This window comes from Platalea leucorodia (assembly GCF_965183815.1).
Source record: "Platalea leucorodia genome assembly, chromosome: 15".
NCBI lineage: Eukaryota > Metazoa > Chordata > Aves > Pelecaniformes > Threskiornithidae > Platalea > Platalea leucorodia.
In genome coordinates this window covers 10269476-10279857 of record NC_138837.1, presented here as the reverse complement: position 1 = coordinate 10279857, position 10382 = coordinate 10269476, and the positions used below count along the sequence as shown (strand labels likewise).

The 10382-nt window shown below is 58.8% G+C and overlaps 1 protein-coding gene across 3 annotated transcripts in view; it reads right to left on the bottom strand.

Moving 5' to 3' along the window:
* Positions 1 to 898: 898 nt before the first annotated feature.
* WHRN (whirlin) overlaps positions 899 to 10382 on the bottom strand; it is a 56213-nt gene continuing 46729 nt past the window's right edge. For all 3 annotated transcript variants that reach the window (XM_082327666.1, XM_082327667.1, XM_082327668.1), the window contains 5 exons: positions 6226 to 6297; positions 5222 to 5819; positions 2786 to 2964; positions 2040 to 2162; positions 899 to 1409 (listed from right to left, as the gene is read on the bottom strand). In XM_082327666.1, the coding sequence (XP_082183792.1) occupies positions 1227 to 1409; positions 2040 to 2162; positions 2786 to 2964; positions 5222 to 5819; positions 6226 to 6297 (1155 nt within the window). In that variant the 3' untranslated portion in view covers positions 899 to 1226. The remainder of the gene's footprint in view (positions 1410 to 2039; positions 2163 to 2785; positions 2965 to 5221; positions 5820 to 6225; positions 6298 to 10382) is intronic.

Here is a 10382-nt window from a genome sequence, read left to right as displayed (position 1 = left end):
GCCTCCTCGGGCCCGGCCCCGCCGGACAATAGCGCGGCCCCGCGGCGGCGGGGGGCGGAGCCAGCGCCCTCATTAGCATCCCCGCCGCTTTCCGCCAATCCGGGAGCGCCGCTCGGAGAGGAACGGGAAGTCGTTAGCATAAAGCCGGCCCTCTTTCGTATTTGCATAGCCCGCGGCGGGGGGCCAATCGCAGCCGCCGCGGGTGGGTCTCATTGTCATAATTTATGCAGCGCGGGCACCCCCTGGTGGGGCGGAGCGGGGATGGGGATGGGGATGGGGGTAGGGATGGGATGGGGATGGGATGGGGGTAGGGATGGGGATGGGAATGGGGGTAGGGATGGGATGGGACGGGGATGGGACGGGGGTAGGGGTAGGGATGGGGATGGGGATGGGATGGGGATGGGATGGGGGTAGGGATGGGGATGGGATGGGGATGGGATGGGGATGGGATGGGAATGGGGATGGGATGGGGGTAGGGATGGGATGGGACGGGGATGGGACGGGGGTAGGGGTAGGGATGGGGATGGGATGGGGGTAGGGATGGGGATGGGGATGGGGATGGGAGGGGATGGGATGGGGGTAGGGATGAAGCCGGAGATAGGGATGAAGATGGGGATGGGGACAGGGATGGGGATGAGGCCAAAGATGAGGATGGACATGGGGACTCCCAGTTTTGCCCAGCCATGCTGCCCATCGCCACCGCACCCCCGCCTGCCCCATAGGCATCCCTGTCCCTTACCTTCCTATCCCGCCCGTCCCAGCTCCGAAGAAACCCCCGCACACCCGGCCTTTTCCTAACCTGACAGATTTATTGAAAAATTAAAAGCACAAGCTCTCTCTATATACATACGACCATGTTGCCAGCAATCTACAAGGCCTCCGGTTGCTCTCGCTGCATCCTTACCTGTGGCCCCTGCTGCCCGCCTGGGCACGGGGGCGAGCACCTGAAAACCCCTCCAGCCCGAGCCACGGGCCCACCGTGCTCTGCGTGTGGCACTCGAATGACACTGGGGACACCAAGACCTCTGCTGTCCTCCCGCCCCGCTCCCCAGCCTGGCCGAGGAGGAGAGGGTGTCCCCAAAGGGCAGCCCCCCACCCCAGAGAGAAGAGGGATGAAGACTTGAAGGGATGCGCACTGATTTCTGCCCGTTCTCAGCCTGCCCTACCCAGGCAGTGAGAGTCTGCGGTGGGCAGGGGGGGACATTTGGGGACAAGCTGGGGGTGTCCTAAAGGGCGACGTTGAATTCTGTGACCAAGAAATCAATGTAGTCCTTTTCCTTCAGCTTAAAGGCTTCAGCGATGATACGGGCGGCTTCCCGATGCTCTTTGCCCCGTAGCCCCGTGCCGTTCACTTCCAAAATGACGTGGCCCACCTTCAGCTTCCCGCAGTTGTGTGCCGAACCTCCGCGCTGCAGGAGAGAGGCGGTCAGCTCATGGTCCCACCACCCCCCGGCTCAACCCAGGGATGAAGTACAGGTGGGTTTGGGAAAATGTGAAATGAAACATTTCCCATTTTGGAAAGGGGATGAATTTGGCTTCCCTCCTGCCTGCTCCCAGTGCCAGCTGGGATGGCCAAGAATAACCAAGGCACAGTCAGCTCTGCTTTTCTTTTGCTGTAAATAACTTGAATTTTGCCCCAAGTAAACAGCAGAGGAAATGGTGTGGGGAGACAGTTCCCAAGGGCTCGGTTGCCCAGCTATCATCCACCATTCCCCCTCCCCAGTCCTCTATTCAAGCAGAAAAAGGGAGTTTCCAGACATCTGGAGACACCAGCCAAGCTTTCGGGGTGGCCCAGACCCCATCTGAAATGTCTGCAGCAAATCCTTGGCTCCCAGGCCGTGTTTTATGGTATGGGATCATCCATAGGACACGAATGCAATCCTCAGCAACCCCCCCCCAGCAGAACGATGCCTCCGACGTCTGGGGAGATGCAGGGCTATGGGAGGGGGAAAGCACACCTCCAAAACCCCTTTCCTGATGTCCAGGGAGGAGAGGGATGGGATGTGCATCAAGTTCTTCCCATTCTCAGCCTGCCCTACCTGGATGGTGACGATGCGGGGCAGCGGCTGCCGCGTGTTTGCTCCACCCTCGATGGCGATCCCCAAGGTCGGCGCGCTCTTGGACACTCGGATCAGACACGATGTGGGCTCCAGGAGCCCCGGCTGCGGGGAGAGACGGCAGCGATGCCGAGGCCGGAGCCCCACGGCAGGCAGGTTCACCCATGGCAGGCTTCCACGGGAAGGGGACTGACACGCTGCCTGCAGTTGCTCTCTGCCTCCTGACATCCAAGATCCCAACCCTGTGCAGGTCTGGAGGGGCTTGGGGAGGAGCAGAGCAGCTCTCCGGCTGCCTGCCTACACCCCTCAACCTTGCTGCCATCAGAAACCCTGCCATCTACCTCCGGCACCTGATGCCACCTTCCCTGCTGGGCGCAGGTGACTTCACTCATGGGACACCGTGCCCTGCGGAGGTCCCCTCAGAGCCAGCAACTCCGCCACGTCCCAAGCAGCTGCTTGCCGGAGCTGGGAGGGACGGGATTTACCCAGGATGGAGTGAATCGGCCCCACAGAGCCCCTCAGCCGCTCCTGGCTCCCATCCCCACAGCTCAGCCCACCAGCCAGCTGCCTCAGCTACCGAACAAGAGGATACATAACCCATCAAAGCGCAAAAGCCGGCAGAGGGAGCAGAGCCGAGGCAGCGGGGAGCAGCACTGCCCCATGGCAGCCCCGGGCGCCCACCTCCCACCAAGGGCAGCACCCCGAGGCCCCGGGGCACCCAGCCTCACCGGCTTGGAGGCCCCTTCTGCCGTCCCCTCGCTCCTCGCAGCCTCCTTGAGGCTTCGGCTTTTCCCAGGGACCGGCTGCCGGCTCTTGTCCTTGCCGCTCATCTCGACCTCCCCGATGTCCACCCCGCTGTCCTCGCTGAGGGTCTGCCCGCTGTCCGACAGCTGGGAGAGCGTGGAGGCTGGGGAGAGACGAGGGCTATTAGAGGTCGGGCAGCGCGGGCTCTGCGGCCAGCCGAGCACCCACAGGGCCACCTACCAGAGGGAGGACATCCCACCCGCTCCCAGGGCTGGGCAGCTTCCCTGGGATTTAGCCCTGGACTTCAGAGCGGGGTTCCCAAGCTGACCCCTCCTGAAGAGCAAAGCTGTGCACAGGGAGCATGAAGGAACAAGTGGCCTCAAACCCAGGTCCAGGATCCAACCCGGATCCCAATCTCTGATGGAGGGAGAGGGTGATGAGCTCAGGGATCCTGCTGGAGGCCAGCCTGAGCCAGCCCATGCTCAGCGCCAGGGTCTGGGAGGAGACCGGGACAGACCCGAGCAAAGTGGAGCTGCCAGGTAGGAGCTTCCCCCTCTTCGAGGATGAAGGGCAGCGAGGCTGGGGCAGGGGCTGGAGCACAAGGCTGGGGAGGAGCGGCTGGGGGAGCTGGGGGGGCTCAGCCTGGAGAAGAGGAGGCTGAGGGGAGCCCTCATCGCTCTCTGCAACGGCCTGAAAGGAGGCTGGAGCCGGGGGGGTCGGTCTCTGCTCCCCAGGAACAAGCGCTGGGACGAGAGGGAACGGCCTCAAGCTGCGCCAGGGCAGGGTTGGGTTGGGTATGGGGAAAAACTTCTTCCCCCCAAGGGCTGTCAGGGCCTGGCCCAGGCTGCCCAGGGCAGGGGCTGAGTCCCCATCCCTGGGGGGATTTAGAAGCCGGGGAGATGCGGTGCTGAGGGACATGGTTTAGTGGTGGGCTCGGCGGTGCTGGGTTAATGGTTGGACTCGATGATCTTAAGGGTCTTTTCCAACCCAAACCATTCTGTGATTCTGTCCTATGGTTCTATGAAGACTCTGGGTGCAGATGGAGACTCTGCCTCTGGAAACGAGCGTCAGAGGCAACGCTATGACGGCACCTGCGGAGCGGGCCGAAGGTCCGGGAGACGGGCCCTCTCACCCGGCAGAGCTGGGGTCACACTGCTGGCACCCCTCGGGCAGGACCCCGCCTCCCGTCAGCGCCAGAGCCGCGCCGGCCCCGCAGCCGTTACCCCCGGATTAATGACCTCCTTGCAGTGGCAGGACGGTGCCACAGGAGGGCGACAATGCCCCTCGCATCGGGTGCCACGGAGCCCACGGGCAAACAGGGCATCCGCGGGGCTCCCGGGGGCTCGGGGGTGCCGTGGGTACCCCCACCCCAACGGGTCCCAGCCTCCTGGGCACCCTCAGGGCCCCAGGACCACCCTTCCCACTCCCGCCGGACCAGAGCTGTCTCCCGAGGGGCCTGTGGAGCCCAGCGCGCTCCTCCCTCGCTTCCACTTCTTTTTCCCAGGATACGCTCAGGATAAATCTGACTCCCAAGCTCAGTGTGGGCACAGTTGGACTTTCTTTTCCAAAATCTGGACTTCATGGGAAAATCCCAGAATTGCTTCTTTTTTTTTCTTTTAAAACTGGAAGCAGATTTTACAAACTAACGCAGCAAAGCCCACGCAAGAGAAGTTGCAATCAACAGCCTAAGAGAGCTTGGTCTTTAAGAAAAGGTCAGCCTGAATTGCACTGGAAGCCCAGGGAGGCTTTGAAGAGCGTGCTGAATGCCGATGGGGAGCTGAATGCCGATGGGGAGCTGAATGAATGCCGATGGGGAGCTGAATGAATGCTGATGGGGAGCTGAATGCCGATGGGGAGCTGAATGAATGCCGATGGGGAGCTGAATGCCGATGGGGAGCTGGCTGCCCTGGCCCCGGCAGGTTTTCCAGGGTTGCCAAAACCCCGGGCTGAGGGCTTTGTCTCAGAGATTGCCACCCCAAACTGCTGCCAACACTGTGGAGGGCTTCATGTGTTTCCTGGATTTTCACTTTTTTGGCTATGATGCTGTCAAGCTGTTTTCTGACTTATAAAACTTATCTATGAAAAAAAGCAAACCAACCCACAGCTACCAAACAGCAGCACATTGCTGCACCGATCCGGGCTCTGTGGCTTTTACTCCGCTCTACTGACCTGGAGTTTGAACCAAAACGGCAACGTTTTCCCCTGTGACTCCTCGCAGGCACGTGCTGCCAGCCCGCATCCCCGCTGGGAAGGGGGAAACCCTGCAACCAAGCCTCATGCTCTTACTCTTCCAACCATTCTCCATTCTTCCAACCACTCTTCCCCCAGTTCCTGCCCTTGAGATCCGTCTCCTCTCCTGTTTCTCTCTTGAGGAACACCCCAGAGAGGGTTTTTTTCACCCCGCAGCTGATGACACCTACCTCTGGCCTGGGGCAAGGGCCTCACTTCATTGACGTCGGGCTCGCTGTTGGGTTGGTGCACCTCCACCATGATGAAATGCTGGTTGGCCACCGCCTGCGGGCTGCCCTTGTCCGGTGGAGGGGGTGCCGGGTGGGGTGGAGGAGGTGGAGGGGACGGGGAAGGGGGGCTCTGAAGCCCACCGGCTGCGGGACCCTCCGGGGGTGGGGTCTTCAACCTCGTTGGGGACTGGACCCTGGGGAAGGGACCGATGGGGTGCTGGCTGACCAAGGAGAGCTGGGCATCCATTTGCCTCCTGGAGCTGTGCAGGGCTGGGGAAATGGTGGCATAGATAGCGCTTGGGGCAGACTCCTCGGTGGATGTGGTAGCAGTAGAGGTCATGCTGACTGTGTCCTTCTCGGGGTGGCTAGGAGGGGGCGTGGGGTTTCGGGGGGCCACGAAGAAGAGGCCTGACTGAGAGGACTCGGAGGAAGGGCGCTTGGGCTTGTCTTTGCCTGGGTTCCTGTGCTGGGTGGCAGAGGGGTCCAGCATCTGAGGGACTGAAGGAGGAGGCGGAGGCTTGAAGTTGGGTGGTTCATCTGGGAAGGAGGAGAGATCATCCTGCCAAACCAAGAACAGAAACCTTTAGGACACCATGCTCACCTGCGAGAACTTCCCCAGGCCCACAGCCACCTGCATCTGCCTTCTCACAGTGACCGTGGCAAAATGAGCCCGTTTTCATAGAAACGCCTTTCTGACCGTATGGGCAACAAGAACACAACTCACAAATGAGGGCAATTAGAGGACAAACCACCCAACTTTTGCTCTGGTTCGCACAGATGCTACTCTTATTCAGACAGCCAGAACCCTTCTTCCTAACTGGTCTGATTAATTTGCTTCAGTGACTGCAGTGACACCCATGGGCAGGCGAGGTAGCAAAGAGCTACAGAAGCTGAGGCAAAACTTGCTATCACGAACTTGCCTCCAGCTCCCACCCGAGGTGCAGCAGCACAGTGCGGTGTCTTACCAGGGAGATGTCCGGCAGGGTGTTGATGCTGCTTTGGTGGCCATCTCCACCTCCCTCCAATTCTGATGTGTTCTGATAGGGCAAAGAAGGAAGAGAAAACCAGGTCAGAGCAGCAAGGAGCAACCGCCACAGTGCCAGCATGATGGGGGACATGCAGAGATGCAGGGCATTGCCCAAACCGCCCCCCCCAAGGCCAGTCCTTCACCCAAAGGTTTTGGTTTTTTGGGAGGTTCCCTAGAGACTCACACATACGAGCAAAGCAACGTGGTTGGGAAACCGATTCTCCCAAGCTAAGAAGCGTGCTCAAAGCGTGCTGTGAACCTGACCCGCCAGGGCAATTTCCTCGGCAGCGGCGGAGTGTGCTCCTCTTAACCCAAATCTCAGCTCTGTTTAATTTGGAAGGAGGGGAGGAACCAGCTCTGAGGGCTGCAGGTTCAATACCTGGATCTCTCCCAGGAGAAGGGCAATGAAAATGTTTAAAACTTCCCTCCCTGGCAAACCAGAGCAGTCGGTCTCAGATGCAAACAGAAGCCGCTGCCACGGCCTTCCCTTTATGAGTGAAAATGTCATTAGAAAATGTCACAACACGTCTCTGAACACATCACAGCGCCAGGAATCAAGAAGGACTTCGGGAATCTGTCCGTCTGTCTGCGCAGGGGCAGCTGTCAATCGGGAGGGACCCAAGGAGAGGATGTTGGGTACAGTCAAGCAGAGCAAACAGGCAGCCTGGCTAAGTAACAGCAGGGACGGCAGAACCGGGGGTTCGCAGTGGTGGCCGGGTGTGGAGCTCTGCCCTGGCGAGCCATGCCTGGCCTGGCCCCGAACGGAGCTGAACCCAGCTGGTCCCGAGCCGAGCCCAGAGCTGGCTTTGCCCCAGGCGCAGTCCCGGGGGATGCGCTGCCGGCGGCGCACGGCCCCAGCTCCGCCTGGCTCCCCTGCAAGGCCCTGTAAGGGCAAACCCAGACTCAGCACCCCCCTCCCACAGTAACTCCTGCGCTGGAGAGGTGCCCGCTGCTGCTCAGAAAGGGCGTACTTCGTTTCCGTCACCTTCCCCGGTCTGTTTGTGTGTTTGTGCTGGAACGGGCAGGGTACAGTTTGTGTTTAACTGTGTGTTATTTATTGCAGGGTAAACAACTGATTAGTTGAAATGCTGGTGCATCTGCATTTCCCCCATCTGCTGGAGGCTGCTGCTGTGCCTGTAAGATGTTAGCGTCCCAAAATAGACGCGGGAGACAATTAAGAGCACTAAAGAAGCAGCAAAAACACTGATGGAAAGTGCTTTTATCTCTGTGGCTTCAGAAAGAGCCCTGGAGAATGAGAACTAAAAGAAATGGCTTGCTCAGAGCGACAGGGAACGTATTAGCTTGGGAAACCGCTCCCTCCTCCGACGAGGGCTGATTTCATCATCGATTAATCCAACGTAAAGGCAGGTGGCTTTTGAAAGAGAAACATCCCCTACCCCTTCTTGGGTTACTGACTGTGGCAAGCCAGGGCAGAAGGCAGATTTGGCTGAAGCACACGGCAGCAGCTGCAGAAAGAACAGGCTTCAGCCAGACCTGACGTGCCACAGGGCTGTGCGAATCCAAGCACGGGCATGAAGGGTGGGGTGATACCATATGTCTGAGGCTGGAGGACGAGGCAAGTAGGGCTATTTCAAAAGCGACCTGCCTTCATGTTGATTAAAATGATCATGGACTGCTCTGGGCTGTGTACGCATTAGCAATAGGACTTCAGATTTGATTGAAGTGCCAATGAATTTAAAAGCTCAAGTGCCATCACGTCACTGCGTGACGCCAAGGAGCAGAGATGCTCGGCCGGACAAAACGCAGCGCTGGGGAAACCGCACCGAACGGCAGCGGCGTGCTCGCCGCAGCGCTCCCTCCTTTTGCCGTTGTTTCCTCTAAGGAGAAAGCTGCTCTGCAGAAAGCTGCCCGAGCATCCCCCTCCGCCTGCACCGGCCCACCTCCAGATGCTGCCCAGAGCCTTCCATCCAGCCAAATGGCTGCGTGCACAAGGACAGGAGCCAAGGTGGAGGCGGTGGCATTTCATAGAATCATTACGGTTGGAAAGGACCTTTGAGATCAGCACCAGCCTGGCCGTGTTTGGGAGGATCTCAGCTGGGTCCCTAACTCTTCCCTCTCCAGCCCTGCCTCTGCCAGGCTCAGCCTGCCTCCAAGAGTTCACTGAGCTCTTAGCAAACACAAGGACCAGACCCCTGCCATACGACCGGGAGCAGCCTGCCGTCAAATAATCATAGTTACGTCGCTACTAAAAAGAGACGAGTCTGCCTGATGCCCCCCTAAAATCTGCCAGTGCCATCTCCCCCAGTCCTGCCACCAAACCCTGTGCCCATCACCACGACACCGAGCCCAGCCCAGAGCCGTGTCCCAGCCCAGGCCTCGTAGCTAGGACCAGTCTGCACCAAGCCCTGAATACTCCTGGCAAACGGGGGGTGGGCGCGGGCAGCTGCACCCAGCGCCCTCCCCGCAGCCCGGCCGGCCGGCCCCGATCCCGCTGCCCGGCTCTGCTCTCCCTGAACGGCCAGGGACGCTGATACCGCTCATCATCTTCAGGGCACTTTTTTCTGCTGAAGTGTGCAAGCAGGAGATTTGCCTTTCCCCAAGCTTAGTACTTCGGGGGCAAAAGCAATTAAATAGAAATTGCTCTGGGCTATAAAACGTAATGGCTTTTAAGCTGAGCACATTTGCTTTCAGGAATTGGCTATTTTAAGACTGTGCTTTCCTGGATTTCCCTTGAAAGACCCACGAAGCCATGTGCCACTGCTCTGAAAAGTATTTATTGAGGAGGCTGCTCCCTCCTACCGACTCTCTGCTCCTTTGCCCCATCTGTTTTCTAGTTCCTTATAGGAACTGGAGGCCAGGCGAGGCCCCTCCAGCCCCTCCGCAGGGTGCAGCTGGAAAGCTTTTGTCCTTCCTGTCTTGCACAGAGTCCACGGCAGGAGCGATGGAGCCGGAGAGGAGCTATCAGACAGGCAGCCAGTTTCCATTTGCAGATTAAGTGATGGAGAAACTGCCACCTCCCTGCGGAACAGAACCCAACCTTTAATTACCCTCACAGCTCCAAATGAGTCCCTTATTTTCCAGTTACTGCTAACGAGGGCTTTGCAGAGCTACTCAGCCTGACTCCCACAGGGTTTAAATTTTGAACGACTGCGCCAGTCTGAGAATGAGCCCAGCTTTCCTCCTCTCTCCCACCCCAGAACACATCTGCAGGGCTGGAGGAGCCCCAGAGCCCCCGGCCCTGCCCCAGCCTGAGCACAGACCTCTCCGACTTCGGGGGCTCTGAGGGTGACGCAATGACACCCACGCGGTGGCTTCGCTCTGTCCCTATCCTCACTGCCGGAGAGGATCGTGCCGGGCACGTGGGAACCCTCCTCATGGGACGTCTGTGCCCGTCCTGGAGGGGGTCAGAGAGCAGCTGGGAGCTGGAGCAGCTCTGGAACGGCGGACAGAGGCGAGGAAGGTGTCCCCTGTTTCTCTGCTCTCGTTCTGCTCTCCCTCTGGGGACAGAGAGATCATCTGCCAGCTGCCAAAGAGGCTGTGGGCTCTTATGCTTGAGATTCACCTTCCAGAGAGAGGAACAGCTCAGTGCCATCCTCTCCTTACTTATACTTCTTGTGAAGCGGAGACCAAAGACAGACAGGGGCTAGCAACAAAACCGGGCTCCCGCGCTGGGCCCAATCCTGCAGCTTCAGGGAGCTGGGAGCAAGTCGGTGCCTGTGGAATCAGGCCCTGGGAGGAGAAGGCACCTTTGGATGGCAGCGCCTTTGCTATGAAGCAGTGGAGAAGAAAAATTAAATCAACAGGGATTTCAATTCCTTAATCCTAACAATGAGGGCTGGGGCAGGAGGCAGGGATAACGGAAACGCTAGACTGCCTTGCTTGTAAGCAATCGGAAATTCATCCTGCTCTGATCAGACACGCTGATCTGATTATTGCAGACTACAATTAACCTCTGCTTTGCAGGACTCATCTTGAGATCCAAGACTTACAAGAGGTGATGGTGACACTTAGACAGGCAGACACACATCATCCGTGGGTGGCACCATCAAACACGGCTTTGTCTCATTTCTGAGTACCCTTCACGCATCCCATAACGGAATCACTTTTCCCATGGCAGGTCCTGATCAGCCTCAT